Source organism: Nerophis lumbriciformis, linkage group LG28, assembly GCF_033978685.3.
Source record: "Nerophis lumbriciformis linkage group LG28, RoL_Nlum_v2.1, whole genome shotgun sequence".
NCBI classification, from domain to species: domain Eukaryota; kingdom Metazoa; phylum Chordata; class Actinopteri; order Syngnathiformes; family Syngnathidae; genus Nerophis; species Nerophis lumbriciformis.
The window spans coordinates 28,077,674-28,095,807 of NC_084575.2; the positions used below are offsets into that span (position 1 = coordinate 28,077,674).

At 40.5% G+C, this 18,134-nt stretch overlaps 1 protein-coding gene and 1 long non-coding RNA gene across 3 annotated transcripts in view; one reads left to right on the forward strand and one right to left on the reverse strand.

The window, feature by feature from the left end:
- Nucleotides 1–12,611, forward strand: part of LOC133571026 (solute carrier family 41 member 1-like) — a 39,844-nt gene extending 27,233 nt beyond the window's left edge. For both annotated transcript variants that reach the window (XM_061923995.1, XM_061923996.1), the window contains exons 4-10: nt 2,031–2,175; nt 2,247–2,393; nt 3,360–3,504; nt 3,583–3,662; nt 9,353–9,487; nt 10,566–10,714; nt 12,159–12,611. In XM_061923995.1, coding sequence (XP_061779979.1) covers nt 2,031–2,175; nt 2,247–2,393; nt 3,360–3,504; nt 3,583–3,662; nt 9,353–9,487; nt 10,566–10,714; nt 12,159–12,323 — 966 coding nt within the window. In that variant the 3' untranslated portion in view covers nt 12,324–12,611. The remainder of the gene's footprint in view (nt 1–2,030; nt 2,176–2,246; nt 2,394–3,359; nt 3,505–3,582; nt 3,663–9,352; nt 9,488–10,565; nt 10,715–12,158) is intronic.
- The window catches only part of LOC133571027 (uncharacterized), a 31,962-nt gene extending 14,351 nt beyond the window's left edge, over nt 1–17,611 (reverse strand). The window contains exons 1-3 of the long non-coding RNA XR_012051414.1: nt 17,315–17,611; nt 3,375–3,598; nt 2,215–2,385 (exon numbers count right to left, since the gene is read on the reverse strand). This is a non-coding gene — a long non-coding RNA (uncharacterized lncRNA). The remainder of the gene's footprint in view (nt 1–2,214; nt 2,386–3,374; nt 3,599–17,314) is intronic.
- Between the last annotated feature and the right edge of the window lie 523 nt (nt 17,612–18,134).

Genomic DNA, 18,134 nt, shown 5'->3' on the forward strand with positions numbered 1-18,134 from the left:
CATCAAACACTTATTTGGAACATCCCACAGGTGAACAGGCAAATTGGGAACAGGTGGGTGCCATGATTGGGTATAAAAGTAGATTCCATGAAATGCTCAGTCATTCACAAACAAGGATGGGGCGAGGGTCACCACTTTGTCAACAAATGCGTGAGCAAATTGTTGAACAGTTTAAGAAAAACCTTTCTCAACCAGCTATTGCAAGGAATTTAGGGATTTCACCATCTACGGTCCGTAATATCATCAAAGGCTTCAGAGAATCTGGAGAAATCACTGCACGTAAGCAGCTAAGCCCGTGACCTTCGATCCCTCAGGCTGTACTGCATCAACAAGCGACATCAGTGTGTAAAGGATATCACCACATGGGCTCAGGAACACTTCAGAAACCCACTGTCAGTAACTACAGTTGATTGCTACATCTGTAAGTGCAAGTTAAAACTCTCCTATGCAAGGCGAAAACCGTTTATCTACAACACCCAGAAACGCAGCCGGCTTCGCTGGGCCTGAGCTCATCTAAGATGGACTGATACAAAGTGGAAAAGTGTTCTGTGGTCTGACGAGTCCACATTTCAAATTGTTTTTGGAAACTGTGGACGTCGTGTCCTCCGGACCAAAGAGGAAAAGAACCATCCGGATTGTTATAGGCGCAAAGTTGAAAAGCCAGCATCTGTGATGGTATGGGGGTGTATTAGTGCCCAAGACATGGGTAACTTACACATCTGTGAAGGCGCCATTAATGCTGAAAGGTACATACAGGTTTTGGAGCAACATATGTTGCCATCCAAGTAACGTTACCATGGACGCCCCTGCTTATTTCAGCAAGACAATGCCAAGCCACGTGTTACATCAACGTGGCTTCATAGTAAAAGAGTGCGGGTACTAGACTGGCCTGCCTGTAGCCCAGACCTGTCTCCCATTGAAAATGTGTGGCGCATTATGAAGCCTAAAATACCACAACGGAGACCCCCGGACTGCTGAACAACTTAAGCTGTACATCAAGCAAGAATGGGAAAGAATTCCACCCGAGAAGCTTAAAAAATGTGTCTCCTCAGTTCCCAAACGTTTACTGAGTGTTGTTAAAAGGAAAGGCCATGTAACACAGTGGTGAACATGCCCTTTCCCAACTACTTTGGCACGTGTTGCAGCCATGAAATTCTAAGTTAATTATTATTTGCAAAAAAATAAATAAAGTTTATGAGTTTGAACATCAAATATGTTGTCTTTGTAGTGGATTCAATTGAATATGGGTTGAAAAGGATTTGCAAATCATTGTATTCCGTTTATATTTACATCTAACACAATTTCCCAACTCATATGGAAACGGGGTTTGTATGAATGAACACATGTGGAGTTATGTACTCAACAAAAAAAGGTGTAATAACTGAAAACATGTTTTGTATTCTCGTTTCTTCAAAATAGCCCCCCTTTGCACACGCTTGGCATTCTCTCGATGAGCTTCAAGAGTTAGTCACCTGAAATGGTTTTCACTTCACAGGTGTGCTTGAAGCTCATCGAGAGAATGCCAAGAGTGTGCAAAGCAGTAATGTGTACATACATGTCATATAATGTTATTGTGCTCAAGGTTTTTTCCTGGTCTCAAACTAAGCTCACTCAGGAGTTGACATGGCGCCGCTGATGTTCCCGTTCTATTTATCCTGTAACTTTGTGTCTGTTCTTGGACGGGTGTGTACTGAAAATGTAATACCGTTGTACTTTTTAAGTGCATTGACAACAAAATTCATCGATCCATTCAAGACCCGATGGTATGAGCGGATCTTGAGTGAGTCACTGTTAAAAAGCAATTAGCCGAGAGACAGCTCTTATCTCAAAACACTCTTATTTGATCAAAACTTGATTTTTCAGTTTATTTTTTCTAGTAAAAAAACTTTGGGCCCCTAAGTTAACTCCATGGTCTCTCACCCAGTTGACCTGCATGTTTGTGGGCGTGCTTTTATGATAGGTTTAGGCACCGCAGACTACTTCCTGTTCTTATAGGTGTTCCATTAAAAATGATCAAATGTACTCTGAAGGTCCAGGCTACAGTTGTTGGCTTCCTGGCAGCCGTGGCGGCAGTGAGTCTCGGAGTTGTGAGCAGAGGGAAAGTCGACGTTCTTCACGCTGCCATCTTGTGTGTCAGCAGCGTCACCACCGCCTTCGTGGCCGCGCTAACTCTCGGTCAGACAAAACACAATAACCGCCGGTGGAAGGACGTACCTGGTCGTCATCTTCTTCTTGTCCTTGGCCAGGTCTGGTGATGGTGGCGGTGATCGTGTGCTCCAGGAGAGTGGGCGTCAACCCAGATAACGTAGCCACGCCCATCGCTGCGAGCCTGGGTGACCTCATCACTTTGTCTTTGCTGGCAGGGATCAGCAGCTTCTTCCTGTGCTACAGAGGTGAGGGTCTAGATCAGGGGTGGACAAACGTGTTCATTTGGGCTGGCGAGACGTCACAAGTTAAATAAGGAATCTGACCTATATACATACATATGTACAAACCCCGTTTCCATATGAGTTGGGAAATTGTGTTAGATGTAAATATAAACGGAATACAATGATTTGCAATCATTGTATATTCAATTGAATGCACTACAAAGACAAGATATTTGATGTTCAAACTCATAAACCTTTTTTTTTTGTTGCAAATATTAATTAACTTAAAATTTCATGGCTGCAACACGTGCCAAAGTAGTTGGGAAAGGGCATGTTCACCACTGTGTTACATGGCCTTTCCTTTTAACAACACTCAGTAAACGTTTGGGAACTGAGGAGACACATTTTTTAAGCTTCTCAGGTGGAATTATTTCCCATTCTTGCTTGATGTACAGCTTAAGTTGTTTAACAGTCCGGGGGTCTCCGTTGTAATAAACTGTGGTGTCGTTTTGGCATTTCCAGTAATACACCGAAAAAATCTACAGTTGTTGATTTGTGGTAAAAAAAAACAAAAAGAAACTGGCAGCTCAGGTGCCAAAATTGTACTGTAAAATTGCAGTTTTTATTTACAGTGAAAAAACTAATGTAAATTTTACAGTAAAATTCTGGCAACTGAGCACTGTTTTTCCATTTACAGTAATATACACTACATTTTAAGGTGAAATTATTGCAACATACCATTTTTTTTTTACATTTTAGTTAAAAAAAATCTACTAATAAAATGCATTAAAAAATTGTGTAATAGTATTCACTGTTAGAAGCGGCCTCTTAGTTTTCAGTAAAAAAAAAAAAAAAATCCTACTGACGTTCCTGCACATGAGTTGCATAATGTGGTTGTAGCCACAAGAGGGCAGCAATGTCCACCTCTGAGGTTTCTTCCAAAGGACTATTAGATGATATAGAAATATATGAGGCATGTATTCTGTCCAGACATGTGGTACCTACCTCCTGCAGTGTGTGGCTTCTTCCTGCTTCTGGTGCCGGTCTGTGTGCTCGTCGCCCGCCAGTCTCCGCCCGTCACAGAGGTCTTGAGGTCAGGCTGGCAGCCGGTGATCTTGGCCATGTCCATCAGCAGGTGAGCTGGTATGTTTCCTTCTCTCTGCCCGGACAAGACCCGGCATTCATGTGACTCCCGTGCTGCCGTCTCCCCCAGTATTGGTGGTCTGATCCTGGATAGGACAGTGAGCGATCCAAACTTTGAGGGGATGGCAGTGTTTACACCCGTCATCAATGGTGAGTGAGATATAAGGTCTCAAAAACCTTCATTCACCAAAACTTCTCAAAAACGATACGACACGTACAATAACACTTTGGTTTTTGTACGCACCTGTTCAAACTTTTCTCACCAAGTACCACCATAATGACCGACAACAAAATACAGTAGCGTAGTAGGTCTAAGTATTCATTAAAAAATAAGGTAAGTACAAACCCCGTTTCCATATGAGTTGGGAAATTGTGTTAGATGTAAATATAAACGGAATACAATGATTTGCAAATCATTTTCAACCCATATTCAGTTGAATATGCTACAAAGACAACATATTTGATGTTCAAACTGATAAACGTTTATTTTTTTTGCAAATAATCATTAACTTTAGAATTTGATGCCAGCAACACGTGCCAAAGAAGTTGGGAAAGGTGGCAATAAATACTGATAAAGTTGAGGAATGCTCATCAAACACTTATTTGGAACATCCCACAGGTGAACAGGCAAATTGGGAACAGGTGGGTGCCATGATTGTGTATAAAAGTAGATTCCATTAAATGCTCAGTCATTCACAAACAAGGATGGGGCGAGGGTCACCACTTTGTCAACAAATGCGTGAGCAAATTGTTGAACAGTTTAAGAAAAACCTTTCTCAACCAGCTATTGCAAGGAATTTAGGGATTTCACCATCTACGGTCCGTAATATCATCAAAGGGTTCAGAGAATCTGGAGAAATCACTGCACGTAAGCAGCTAAGCCCGTGACCTTCGATCCCTCAGGCTGTACTGCATCAACAAGCGACATCAGTGTGTAAAGGATATCACCACATGGGCTCAGGAACACTTAAGAAACCCACTGTCAGTAACTACAGTTGGTCGCTACATCTGTAAGTGCAAGTTAAAACTCTCCTATGCAAGGCGAAAAGCGTTTATCAACAACACCCAGAAACGCCGTCGGCTTCGCTGGGCCTGAGCTCATCTAAGATGGACTGATACAAAGTGGAAACGTGTTCTGTGGTCTGACGAGTCCACATTTGAAATTGTTTTTGGAAACTGTGGACGTCGTGTCCTCCGGACCAAAGAGGAAAATAACCATCCGGATTGTTATAGACGCAAAGTTGAAAAGCCAGCATCTGTGATGGTATGGGGGTACATACATACATATACACATATACATACATACACATATATATATATATACACACATATATATATATATATATATGTATATATACATATATATACATACATATATATATATATACATATATATACACATATATATATATACATATATATACATTCATATATATATATATACATATATATGTATATATATATATATGTATATATATATATATATATATGTGTGTATATATATATATATATATATATATATATATGTATGCGACTTTTTATTTTTAATACATTTGAAAAAATAAAAACATTTTTACATTGACATTATGAGGTATTGTTTGTAGAACTTTGAGGGGAATTGTTTTTATTTAATTTTCGAATGAGGCTGTAAATTAAAATGTGGAAAAAGTAAAGCGCTGTGAGTACTTTTTGGCTGCACTGTAATTCTGTCAGCGGTAGGACTGACAACTTCAGTTAAAGCGCTCGCCTGATCCGACTGCATTCAGTCTTCTATTTGTGCAGAGTCTCTTCCATGCAGCTGCAACTCTCACCACAAACTATTTCTGCTTGAATTGGGTCTCCCGATACAGGATGTGCATTTGCATTCCAGTGCAGCACTTTCACTTCCTGTAGCGTTGAACGAATCCTCACGTTTTGGTCCGATTCACACCCATGCTGGAAAACTCCGTGACCATGCCCATGTAGTTCTAGGTCAACCCAAAATGTTGAAAGAGCCATATTGGACCAAAAATACAAAAAAAATATATGTCTGGAGCCGCAAAAAATGTAAAGCCTTATACAAGCGTTATAATGAAGGCAACACATGATGTAAGTGTCTATATTAGCCTACTATCAAAATGACTATGTGTCTGTTGCAGGCTGACGCAAATCTTTGTTGGCAGAAATGCTGATTTATTTCTTTTACACATTTTTACAACTTTAGTAAAACGGAGGCTTCTCAGATGGTGAGATAACTCCTGGAAATTACTGGTTTAGAATTACCAAAAGGTATAGATGGGTTTGTCCAAGTTAAAGGAAAGGCAGGCTGTCTTCTTCTAATGGATATTTTACGATCTTTGCAAGCCCGGGTAATGTTTGCTGTGGTCTGGAACAACATGGCACACAGACTATCAGAAATGCAGCCAATATTGCATACAGATATGTCATGACTTGAGACATGCAAATGTAAATTAAATACACAGAGGACATAAGGAAAGGAAATTAAATGAGCTCGAATATACCTACAAACGAGGCATAATGATATGTTGAAGAGGTTCATTTGGCCAGAGGTGGGTAGAGTAGCCAGAAATTGTACTCAAATAAGAGTACTGTTACTTTAGAGATTTATTACTCAAGTAAAAGTAATGAGTAGTCACCCAAATATTTACTTGAGTAAAAGTAGAAAGTATGTTGTGAAAAAACTACTCAAGTACTGAGTAACTGATGAGTAACCTGTTTGTTTAATGATGACGGCAACAAATAATGCACAAAAACATAAAAATAGCAATGAACAAATTCAGAGCCAGGAATATCTCTTAAGCAACTAAAACATTAATATATATTAAATAATAATACATTAACATAAAAAAATTAAGGCAAATTGAGCCACAATAACTTAACAGCACCATAAGCTCAGTATGCAGAGATTACAAAGGAAAATAACAAGTTAGCCTTTACGCAAACCATAAACTGATAGGTGTGGGCTGCACCTGGGAACACACTGTGCACTTCTGATTGGTGTTTCTATGCATGTGTGTGTGTGTCTCTGTCTGTCTATGAGGCTGCAGTGCGTTAATAAATGTCCCCACACTATGTACATTTGACAGTGATTCATAGCAGGGAAGCTAACAACAGCCTACGGTGACAGACAAAATATCTACTAACGTTACTTACCGCGATGTGCTTTCTCAAATTTGATGTTGAGTTCATGTAAACTTAAGCTTGTTGTTGTTTGCCGCTGAAACTTTATGTGCAGTTAATCACGTGACCGCCTGGCTCTGTTTGATTGGTGAAACTGAGTCAAACGTCACCAGTGACTGTATTTGATTGGTGAAACGGAGTCAAACGTCACCAGTGACTGTATTTGATTGGTGAAACGGAGTCAAACGTCACCAGTGACTGTTTTTGATTGGTGAAACGCAGGCATGCGATAGATCCTACTTTGAAGGTCTGTCTGACAGACCAAAACAAACAAAGCGTGCATTAACAGATCGATAAAAATCAGTAGCGAGCTGAATGTAGATAAATGGAGCGCAGTAAAAGTAGTGTTTCTTCTCTATAAATATACTCAAGTAAAAGTATGTTGCATTAAAACTACACTTAGAAGTAAAATTCATCCCAAAAGTTACTCAAGTAGATGTCATGGAGTAAATGTAGCGCGTTACTACCCACCTCTGCATTTAGCCTACTGATGTGTATTTATAAATGGTTGATTTATATAGGCTAGTAAGGTAAAGTTTTGTACCTGACGACAAGTTTCGGCTACCTTGCTTCTGCAGCCTTCATCAGAGGTGTCACGTGACGTCGTCTGTGACGTGTTATATGGATTTTTCCATCCCACCTGAGGGTGGTGGGATGGCGGTGTCCCCTGGGGTCCTCAGGTGGGATGGAAAAATCCTTATAACACGTGACAGACGTCACTCTGACATCACGTGATACCTCTGACGAAGGCTGCAGAAGCAAGATAGCCGAAACGTGTCAGGTACAAAACTTTACCTTACTAGCCTATATAAATTAATTTTCCTGAGGGAACTCTCCTGAAGGAATCAATAAAGTACAATCTAAATCAACCATTTATAAATAAAGAGGCATAATGATGCAATATGTACATACAGCTAGCCTAAATAGCATGTTAGCATCGGTTAGCCTGCAGTCATGTAGTGACCAAATATGATTAGCACTCCACACAAGTTAATAACAACAAAGCTCACCTTTGTGCATTCACACACACACAGCATAAAACGTTTGGTGGACAAAATGAGACAAAGGAGTAGCATAAAACATGTCTTTCTGTGGCAGCGTAGAAGAAAGTTGAACATGTAAACAAACTACGGTGAGTTTAAGGACCGACGAAATTAGTAGGACAAAAGTGCGCTCATCAGTGAAGCATGTATGACATAAACAGTGGGATTTCTAACAATTAGGAAGGTTTGTGTCATGTTTGTCCTCCTACAGAAACCATATTAAAACAAAAAATATATTTTTTCCACTCATCTTTTTCCATTTAATACATTGTTGAAAAATCCTGGGAGCCACTAGGGCGGCGCTAAAGAGCCGCGCGGTTGCCGACCGTCCATCCATCCATCCATCTTCTTCCGCTTATCCGAGGTCGGGTCGCGGGGGCAGCAGCCTAAGCAGGGAAGCCCAGACTTCCCTCTCCCCAGCCACTTCGTCCAGCTCTTCCCGGGGGATCCCGAGGCGTTCCCAGGCCAGCCGGGAGACATAGTCTTCCCAACGTGTCCTGGGTCTTCCCCGCGGCCTCCTACCGGTCGGACGTGCCCTAAACACCTCCCTAGGGAGGCGTTCGGGTGGCATCCTGACCAGATGCCCGAACCACCTCATCTGGCTCCTCTCGATGTGGAGGAGCAGCGGCTTTACTTTGAGCTCCCCCCGGATGGCAGAGCTTCTCACCCTATCTCTAAGGGAGAGCCCCGCCACCCGGCGGAGGAAACTCATTTCTGCCGCTTGTACCCGTGATCTTGTCCTTTCGGTCATAACCCAAAGCTCATGACCATAGGTGAGGATGGGAACGTAGATCGACCGGTAAATTGAGAGCTTTGCCTTCCGGCTCAGCTCCTTCTTCACCACAACGGATCGATACAGCGTCCGCATTACTGAAGACGCCGCACCGATCCGCCTGTCGATTTCACGATCCACTCTTCCCTCACTCGTGAACAAGACTCCGAGGTACTTGAACTCCCCCACTTGGGGCAAGATCTCCTCCCCAACCCGGAGATGGCACTCCACCCTTTTCCGGGCGAGAACCATGGACTCGGACTTGGAGGTGCTGATTCTCATCCCAGTCGCTTCACACTCGGCTGCGAACCGATCCAGTGAGAGCTGAAGATCCTGGCCAGATGAAGCCATCAGGACCACATCATCTGCAAAAAGCATAGACCTAATCCTGCAGCCACCAAACAAGATCCCCTCAACGCCTTGACTGCGCCTAGAAATTCTGTCCATAAAAGTTATGAACAGAATCGGTGACAAAGGGCAGCCTTGGCGGAGTCCAACCCTCACTGGAAACGTGTCCGACTTACTGCCGGCAATGCGGACCAAGCTCTGGCACTGAGCATACAGGGAGCAGACCGCCACAATCAGACAGTCCGAAACCCCATACTCTCTGAGCACTCCCCACAGGACTTCCCGAGGGACACGGTCAAATGCCTTCTCCAAGTCCACAAAACACATCTAGACTGGTTGGGCAACGGTTGCCGACCGTTCTAGGGTTATTCAGAGGAGAACAGAGTACATGAATATTGCAGGACATTAACCTTGATGGTAAAACTCCTTCCATGTACTTTTACACTCTTGTCTGTTTACTGTTGCATATACAACACTGACAACGCTTGTCAAAGCAGGTGTGGGAGGCAATCTGGTCGCCATCCAAGCCAGCAGGATGTCTACCTACCTGCACTGTTGGAGTGTTCCTGGAGCTCTGCCGTTCAAAATGACCATGAAGTGTCCAGGACCTGGTGGTACCTTCTGCTCCTCAGGTCAGAGCCAACCAGAAAAATTATACAAATTGCAGAAATAAATGTGAAGACTGAGCTGTCAGATTTGATTGACCTCAAGCACTTTGTACTCACCTGTAGTGTTTCTCATTCCTACAATGGTCCGCCACAGACACATTTGTCGTGATTTTAGATTGTGGTTACATTTCCATGCAGCAGGTGGCGGTATGCAACTTTTTAACACAGCAGCAGGCGGGAACTTAGCAAGTATTCAGACCTCAAATGACAAAAAGAACATTTGTACTTCTCAACAGGGGTTGATTTCGATGTGAGTGGTTGAAGTAGCACGTCATTCAAGATACCGGACAAGTGGTTTATCCAATCTCATACAAGGATTTTTTTTTACAAGGCCCTGCCTTCTGAAATACCTACTGAGAACTCCCAGATCTTTGTGTGGAGCTCAGCGAACTGCAGTCAGGTTAGAGTATTTCAGAACTATAACAACTTATCATTCTTGGCCTTGTAAAAAAAAAAAAAAAAAAAAAGCGTAGCCTACACTTATATGACCCAATGCAAACAACCTTCGCTAGTCATGGAGCAAACATTTTTTTATATTTGAACACAAAATGTCAACAGACATGGTCACACATAACAGTTTGTGGATAATAAACAAATAAAAAACGTCCATGCACCATAAAAAACATCAGAATTACACCCATTTAAATCCATCACCAAGCATGATGGGAAAAAATACAAAACACTGTCCTCACACTTATCCATGTGGGGCGCATTTTAGCTACTTGATATTTGTGATTGACTACAAAACTTTAGGGAGATTGTCATGAAAGTAAACATGGTAGGAGCTCAACTTTCACATACTTTTAATATTCAATTATATTAATTATACATCCATTATAGTAATATTTATTTATATTTTACTTTACATGCTTTTTTAGCACAATGCAGCCATTAGGGGAAAAAGTTTGGACACCCCTGATCTAACCCAACCTACCCACCACCACCAAAAGATAGCATTTCCGTAGAAATCACTTGTCTGTATATTTTGTATCTTAGCATTTTTCACCGTAATTTAAGCATTTTTTTATTATTTTTTATTTAGATGTGAATTCCAAATCAGCCAGAGTCCTCGTCATCCTTGTAGTCCCCGGTCACCTGCTCTTCTTATACATGATCCACCTTCTACAGGCCGGACACACGGCCATGACGGCCACCTTCATCGCCTGCTACCTGTCCGCAGCTCTGCTTCAGGTCAGATCACACACAAAAATAGCATAATTACTTGTGCAATTTAAGGAAATATAATTATTTTTGCTGATTTAAAAAATACTTTCATACCTCAAAATCAAATTGAATAAAAAGGAAATGTTTACTGTGCATTTCATATTAGTGATTATGATTTTAAATTAAACAAAAAACATGTCTAAAACCGTTGCTTAATTATTGGTCTGCCGAGACTTTTCTTTTCAAAGTGGATAGTTCAGTGATTATGACAGTTGTGCAGGTCTGGAACCCCAGGTTGCAGAGACGGCAGTGCAGGCTAAAGATGTTTTTGTTTAATGACAAAACACAAAGCAACACGATGAGGTACAAAGTAAATGATCCAGCAGCGTCCTACGGTTAGTGATTGCCAGCAGGTGAGTCTCTTAGTTACAAAGCCAAGAAACCAGAAGTAAAGTGGCTGGGAAACAAAGGCAGACAGGAAGTAGAACAAAAAATAATGGTGCTGGCCAGGAAATATTACAAAATACAGGAAGGTCCCGTATTTTCCGGACGATAGAGTGCAATGGTATATAAGCAGCACCCACTCAAGTTTTTTTTTAGGAAAAATTAATGTTTTTCCATTTATTAGCTGCACCGTTGCATAAGTCGCAGATATATATGTTGCAAAATGAATATTTACACACCTAATTGTTTCCAAACAGTGTCTGTAACACGGCAGTAAAAAGGCTGATCAAACAAAACAGAAGCCATCATCATGGACCCACGAGCTGCGGAAGCTAGCTCTCCAATCAGCTAAACAGACCCAATAACTCCACTGTGACATTTTGGTGGATTTACTGAGAAAATTGTGAAACTGAATCAATACAAAAAGACTGTCATTGTAAGTTAATAGCACTAACACAGACACTCCAAAACGTGTTGGCATATTAGCTAATGATGATAGCACGTACAAATATGCATGAAAACACTCCTACAGACAACCCAAATTAGACCGTTTAGTAATTATAAATAGTTTTAGTTATATTGTAAAAATGACAAACGTTGCTTGGACTGATGAATGAAGAATCCATACGAGTAGTAACGCTATGGACGGCTGGAAGACTGAACGGCACTATACTCCCAGTTGAAAGCACTAAATAAGACACAGCAGCACCTGCAGTGAGCAAACTCGTCCAAAAGATGGCGCCATAGCACAAACAATAAACACATTCTCAGTGTGTTTGCTTGTTGTTTTTTTATTATGGCCATCAGCGAAGAAAAATCCATAAATTAGTCGCAACGTTTTATAAGCCGCAGGGTTCAAAGTGTAGGAAAACAGTAGCGGCTTATAGTCCGGAATTTATTGTAAGTTCACGCATGACCTAATAAAGGGACCTTCTTACCTGCACGCCTTTGCACCCTGGGGTCACGCCAACAAGCGAGATGCGGTACCAAGACCGATACCTTACTTCCAAGTGTTGTCACCGGGCAGGTGGTGATTCTGCTGCACGCGGCCAACGTGATGGTGAGGTGGCTGTGGCAACGGGGCTTGGACCCGGACAACTTCTCCATCCCTTACCTGACAGCTCTGGGGGACCTGCTGGGAACAGGTTTCTTGGCCCTGAGCTTCAGACTGATTTGGAAGATCAGCTTGTGAGAGCCTTGGAATTGGACAGACCGGGACTCGAAGGCCCATGCAAGACTTGAGAGGTTCTACTTCCGGGTTTTTAGTGTCATGATGCCAGTTCTTTGCAGGATTCAGTGCATCCGGAATGTATTCACAGCGCTTCACTTTCTGTCATGTCACAGCCTTATTCCAAAATGGAATAAATTCATTTTTTTTGTCCTCAAAATTCTACACACAATACCCTATAATGACAATATGAAATGTTGTATTTATTTGTGCACATTTATTAAAACTAAAAAAGGCACTAGAACCTGTAATTGCTGCCAATAGTGCATCAACATATTGAGCAAAAGCTGTGAATACTTATATTATATATTTTATTTTTAATAAATGTGTAAATATACAGTATATATATATATATATATATATATATATATATATATATATATATATATATATAGCTAGTGAGTGGAGAGACAGACATGAAAACAAGAAATGCCGAAACGTAAATGCAACTTCACGGATGATTTGCGGAAAAAATATTCGTGTTTTCGTCCTGGCCGTGACACATGGGAAGCAGAATGCACTGTGTGCAAAGCAGGAACGTATATACTGTATCTGTGGTAAATAAAGGGGCCAAAGATCTACAAGCCCATATCGACACTACAAAGCACAAAACAGCTGTGCAGGGCGAGCGCTCGTCTGCTAAATTGACAGAGTACTTTGTGTGACCTGGAAAAGGAGAAGACATTGTAAACGCAGCAGAGGGTGTTTTAGCATTCCACACAGTTACAGAATATAAGTGTGACTTATTTTGTTATACTGTCAAGCAGTGTTGGCGTTGTCGCACTTTTTGTGTCTTTTTAAGCATTGAAATCAGAAAGGACTTTTTTTTATTTACCGCCCGGCTTGCTTGTTTTTTTATTGTCTCGATTACTGCTTTCCGCCAGTTTATATTTGCCGGGTCACATTTCCGTCCCCGTTTATTGTGATTTTATTGGTCGTAAATTTTGATTGGCCGAAAGTTTTGTCAATGACAAACACTTCCTCAGTTTGCACTCGCACAAGAGGTAACACAAGAGGTGCTGTCAAAAGGAAGACTTGATGGTAAACACTAAGGTGAGTGTAAAGTCAACCTTTTTAACTTCATCCTGTGCCAAGTTTCCAGTAAATGACTTGTTTTAGTCCTTGTGAGTCCATGGAAACTTCACTTTAATCTCCCGCAGGATCCACATTGTTCCAGGATGGAGACAGGCTAGCTGTTAGCTTCAAGCTAACTAGCACCAGATCAGACTCCTCCACCCCAAAAACATACTTCTAAAAATGTGTTTTCCATTCATCCATCCATTTTCTACTTCTTTTTTTATTATTTTTTTTAATGAATGAAGTAACGTTTATGACAACCTTTTTCCAAAACACAATATAGAATGTGAGATATAACAGGATCCATTTATCATTTGTTTTCAAAACGCTTACAAAAAAGTGGGCACCCAAAATATTACTGTGGTACCCCATTTTTTATGACTTGATGGGGTCCCTGGGACCCCATTTTGAAAATTCCTAGCGCCAACACTGCTGTCAACAGAGGAGAAAAATGCTTTATTTAAATAAATATATTATTTATAAAGCAAGTTCGAGTAACATTGGCAAATTTTCACCTAGTCCCGGCCTTGGCGTGCTGCCCGCCTTGGCACGCATATACAGGTAAAAGCAAGTAAATTAGAATATTTTGAAAAACTTGATTTATTTCAGTAATTGCATTCAAAAGGTGTAACTTGTACATTATATTTATTCATTGCACACAGACTGATGCATTCAAATGTTTATTTCATTTAATTTTGATGATTTGAAGTGGCAACAAATGAAAATCCAAAATTCCGTGTGTCACAAAATTAGAATATTACTTAAGGCTAATACAAAAAAGGGATTTTTAGAAATGTTGGCCAACTGAAAAGTATGAAAATGAAAAATATGAGCATGTACAATACTCAATACTCGGTTGGAGCTCCTTTTGCCTCAATTACTGCGTTAATGCGGCGTGGCATGGAGTCAATGAGTTTCTGGCACTGCTCAGGTGTTATGAGAGCCCAGGTTGCTCTGATAGTGGCCTTCAACTCTTCTGCGTTTTTGGGTCTGGCATTCTGCATCTTCCTTTTCACAATACCCCACAGATTTTCTATGGGGCTAAGGTCAGGGGAGTTGGCGGGCCAATTTAGAACAGAAATACCATGGTCCGTAAACCAGGCACGTGTAGATTTTGCGCTGTGTGCAGGCGCCAAGTCCTGTTGGAGCTTGAAATCTCCATCTCCATAGAGCAGGTCAGCAGCAGGAAGCATGAAGTGCTCTAAAACTTGCTGGTAGACGGCTGCGTTGACCCTGGATCTCAGGAAACAGAGTGGACCGACACCAGCAGATGACATGGCACCCCAAACCATCACCCAACCATGCAAATTTTGCATTTCCTTTGGAAATCGAGGTCCCAGAGTCTGGAGGAAGACAGGAGAGGCACAGGATCCACGTTGCCTGAAGTCTAGTGTAAAGTTTCCACCATCAGTGATGGTTTGGGGTGCCATGTCATCTGCTGGTGTCGGTCCACTCTGTTTCCTGAGATCCAGGGTCAACGCAGCCGTCTACCAGCAAGTTTTAGAGCACTTCATGCTTCCTGCTGCTGACCTGCTCTATGGAGATGGAGATTTCAAGTTCCAACAGGACTTGGCGCCTGCACACAGCGCAAAATCTACCCGTGCCTGGTTTACGGACCATGGTATTTCTCTTCTAAATTGGCCCGCCAACTCCCCTGACCTTAGCCCCATAGAAAATCTGTGGGGTATTGTGAAAAGGAAGATGCAGAATGCCAGACCCAAAAACGCAGAAGAGTTGAAGGCCACTATCAGAGCAACCTGGGCTCTCATAACACCTGAGCAGTGCCAGAAACTCATCGACTCCATGCCACGCCGCATTAACGCAGTAATTGAGGCAAAAGGAGCTCCAACCAAGTATTGAGTATTGTACATGCTCATATTTTTCATTTTCATACTTTTCAGTTGGCCAACATTTCTAAAAATCCCTTTTTTGTATTAGCCTTAAGTAATATTCTAATTTTGTGACACACGGAATTTTGGATTTTCATTTGTTGCCACTTCAAATCATCAAAATTAAATGAAATAAACATTTGAATGCATCAGTCTGTGTGCAATGAATAAATATAATGTACAAGTTACACCTTTTGAATGCAATTACTGAAATAAATCAAGTTTTTCAAAATATTCTAATTTACTGGCTTTTACCTGTATGTGTCCTCTTTTTGACATTTCAGAATATGTTACAGCAGGGGTGCTCATTACGTCGATCGCGAGCTACCGGTCGATCTCGGAGGGTGTGTCAGTCGATCACCAGCCAGATATTAAAAAAATAGTCCTAAAAATGAGCGATCATAAATCTTCACTATGACGTCACTTTCGTCACTTGATTGACATTCACGGCACCCGAGGGTCTTCTGAGATGACGCTGGCTGCTGCCAGCTCATTAAAATTACCGACTGGAAGGCGAGAAACACTTTATTTCAACAGACTCTGGCGCCGTACCTGTCGTCAAAACTCCAAAGACCGACTGCACAGTTGCGCTAACAAAACAAGAGTCTCAGAAAGCTGGCATGCACAAGCTAGCAAGCTACGGAGTTTGCCGACAATGTATTTCTTGTAAAGTGTATACAAAGAAGTACGGAAGCTGGACAAATAAGATGCCAAAAACCAACCACTTTCATGTGGTATTGGACAGAAAGGAGGACTTTTTTCTCCTTCATTCGAAAATGCGGACGTTTTTAGCACCACTGTCTGATTCCAATCAATGCAAGTCATCAGAATCAGGTATCTTGTCTTCATGAAAGAAAGGAATCTATATGTGTTAAACATGCCTGTATTATCTTTAAACACCTTAACTTGTTAACAATATTAACTATATGTGTTAAACATGCTTGCATTATCTTTAAACACCTTTAACTTATTAACAATATTAACTATATGTGTTAAACATGCTTGTATTATCATTAAACACCTTTAACTTGTTAACAATATTAACTATATGTGTTAAACATGCTTGTATTATCTTTAAACACCTTTAACTTATTAATAATAACTATATGTATTAAACATGCTTGTATTATCATTAAACACCTTTAACTTGTTAACAATATTAACTATATGTATTAAACATGCTTGCATTATCTTTAAACACCTTTAACTTGTTAACAATATTAACTATATGTATTAAACATACTTGTATTATCATTAAACACCTTTAATTTATTAACAATATTAACTATATGTATTAAACATTCTTGTATTATCATTAAACACCTTTAATTTATTAACAATATTAACTATGTGTTAAACATGCTTGCATTATCATTAAACACTTTTAACTTATTAACAAAAACATATATTTCATAAATAAGTAAATATAAATTATATATATGAATGAGGTAGATCCCCACGACTTGATCAATTGAAAAGTAGCTCGCCTGCAGAAAAAGTGTGAGCACCCCTGTGTTACAGTGTCCAAAATATGAAATATACTTACCTTGTTTTTAATGAATACTTAGGCCTACTACGCTACTGTATTTTGTTGTCGGTTATGGTGGTACTTGGTGAGAAAAGTTTGTAGTGCGTACAAAAACCAAAGTTTCAATCAATCAATTAAAGTCTTTATATTGTAAACAAATAATTGTATTTAAATTAATATATTAGGGGTGTCCAGAAAATGTTTTTCTTCGATTTAATGGCGATTCTTATTTGTAACAATTCTAAATCGATTTTTTTTTTTTATTCAAAAAGCGTTTTTTTTTTGGGCGGGAAATAAATCGAACGTATATGCGACGAGTCCTCGGTGTGAATTCATCCGACCAGAACGCCATTAATAAGCGATAACCGTCACAATTATTCGCCAAAATAGACGGTTATTAAATAAATAGTTGACAACGGAGCAGAAAACAGGTAAAAAAATAAAACGTTTTAAGAACTCACGTGAAAGTTCCACCACTCCTGTCTCCGCCTGCTCGCCCACAGACACGCTCTTCGAGCAGACGTCGAAGCAAAAATGTCCCGCAAAATACTTGTCCTTTTCCTTCTTAATCTTCTCCGGCCATAATTTGATTCAGAAAATGTTGACTTTGATAACACAAAATGTTTGAAATTGCCACAATTTACGCCAGTACTGAGACCGACTCGAGCGGAAGTCCGCAGTGCGTATGACGTCATGTCCGGCTCAGAGTACGTTCACATTAAAAGTCGCTTTTTTTGGGTAATGTGGACCATAGCATCGAGCGCAACTGCCTACTGTCGCTGACGAGACGCGGGGCCGCCATCTTGGAGTGGTGATCCGCTCCACTTAGTTTAATTCATTTGGCAGGAGCAATAAACTGTCAGCGCATTTAATTCATTTTACCTCACTGAATACCACTGATTTTCACGCGGTTTTTTTGTCTTACGTGTAGCTATGATAAAGGACACATGTTTTGGCGTGTTTTATTATTCATAGTTTGCTTAACAGTAATAGAATATTCTTATATGCTATAAATGACCAGACGTCCGAGATCAAAACTGGGAATATAATCCCAGAGAAGGGGGAAAAAACGGTCAGCTATTTTTAAATTGAAGAAACAATATGATTAGGTTATATATACATGTGTATATCCTACATAAGCAATGCATGTATACATTAGATATCTATATATCTTATAGACTGTATCTCTGTTGCTGCAGCAGCAGAGTTTATTCTGTCTTGACACTTTGTATTGATATTTTGTATTACATTCTTCCCTTAAATGATAATGTTTACAGTGAT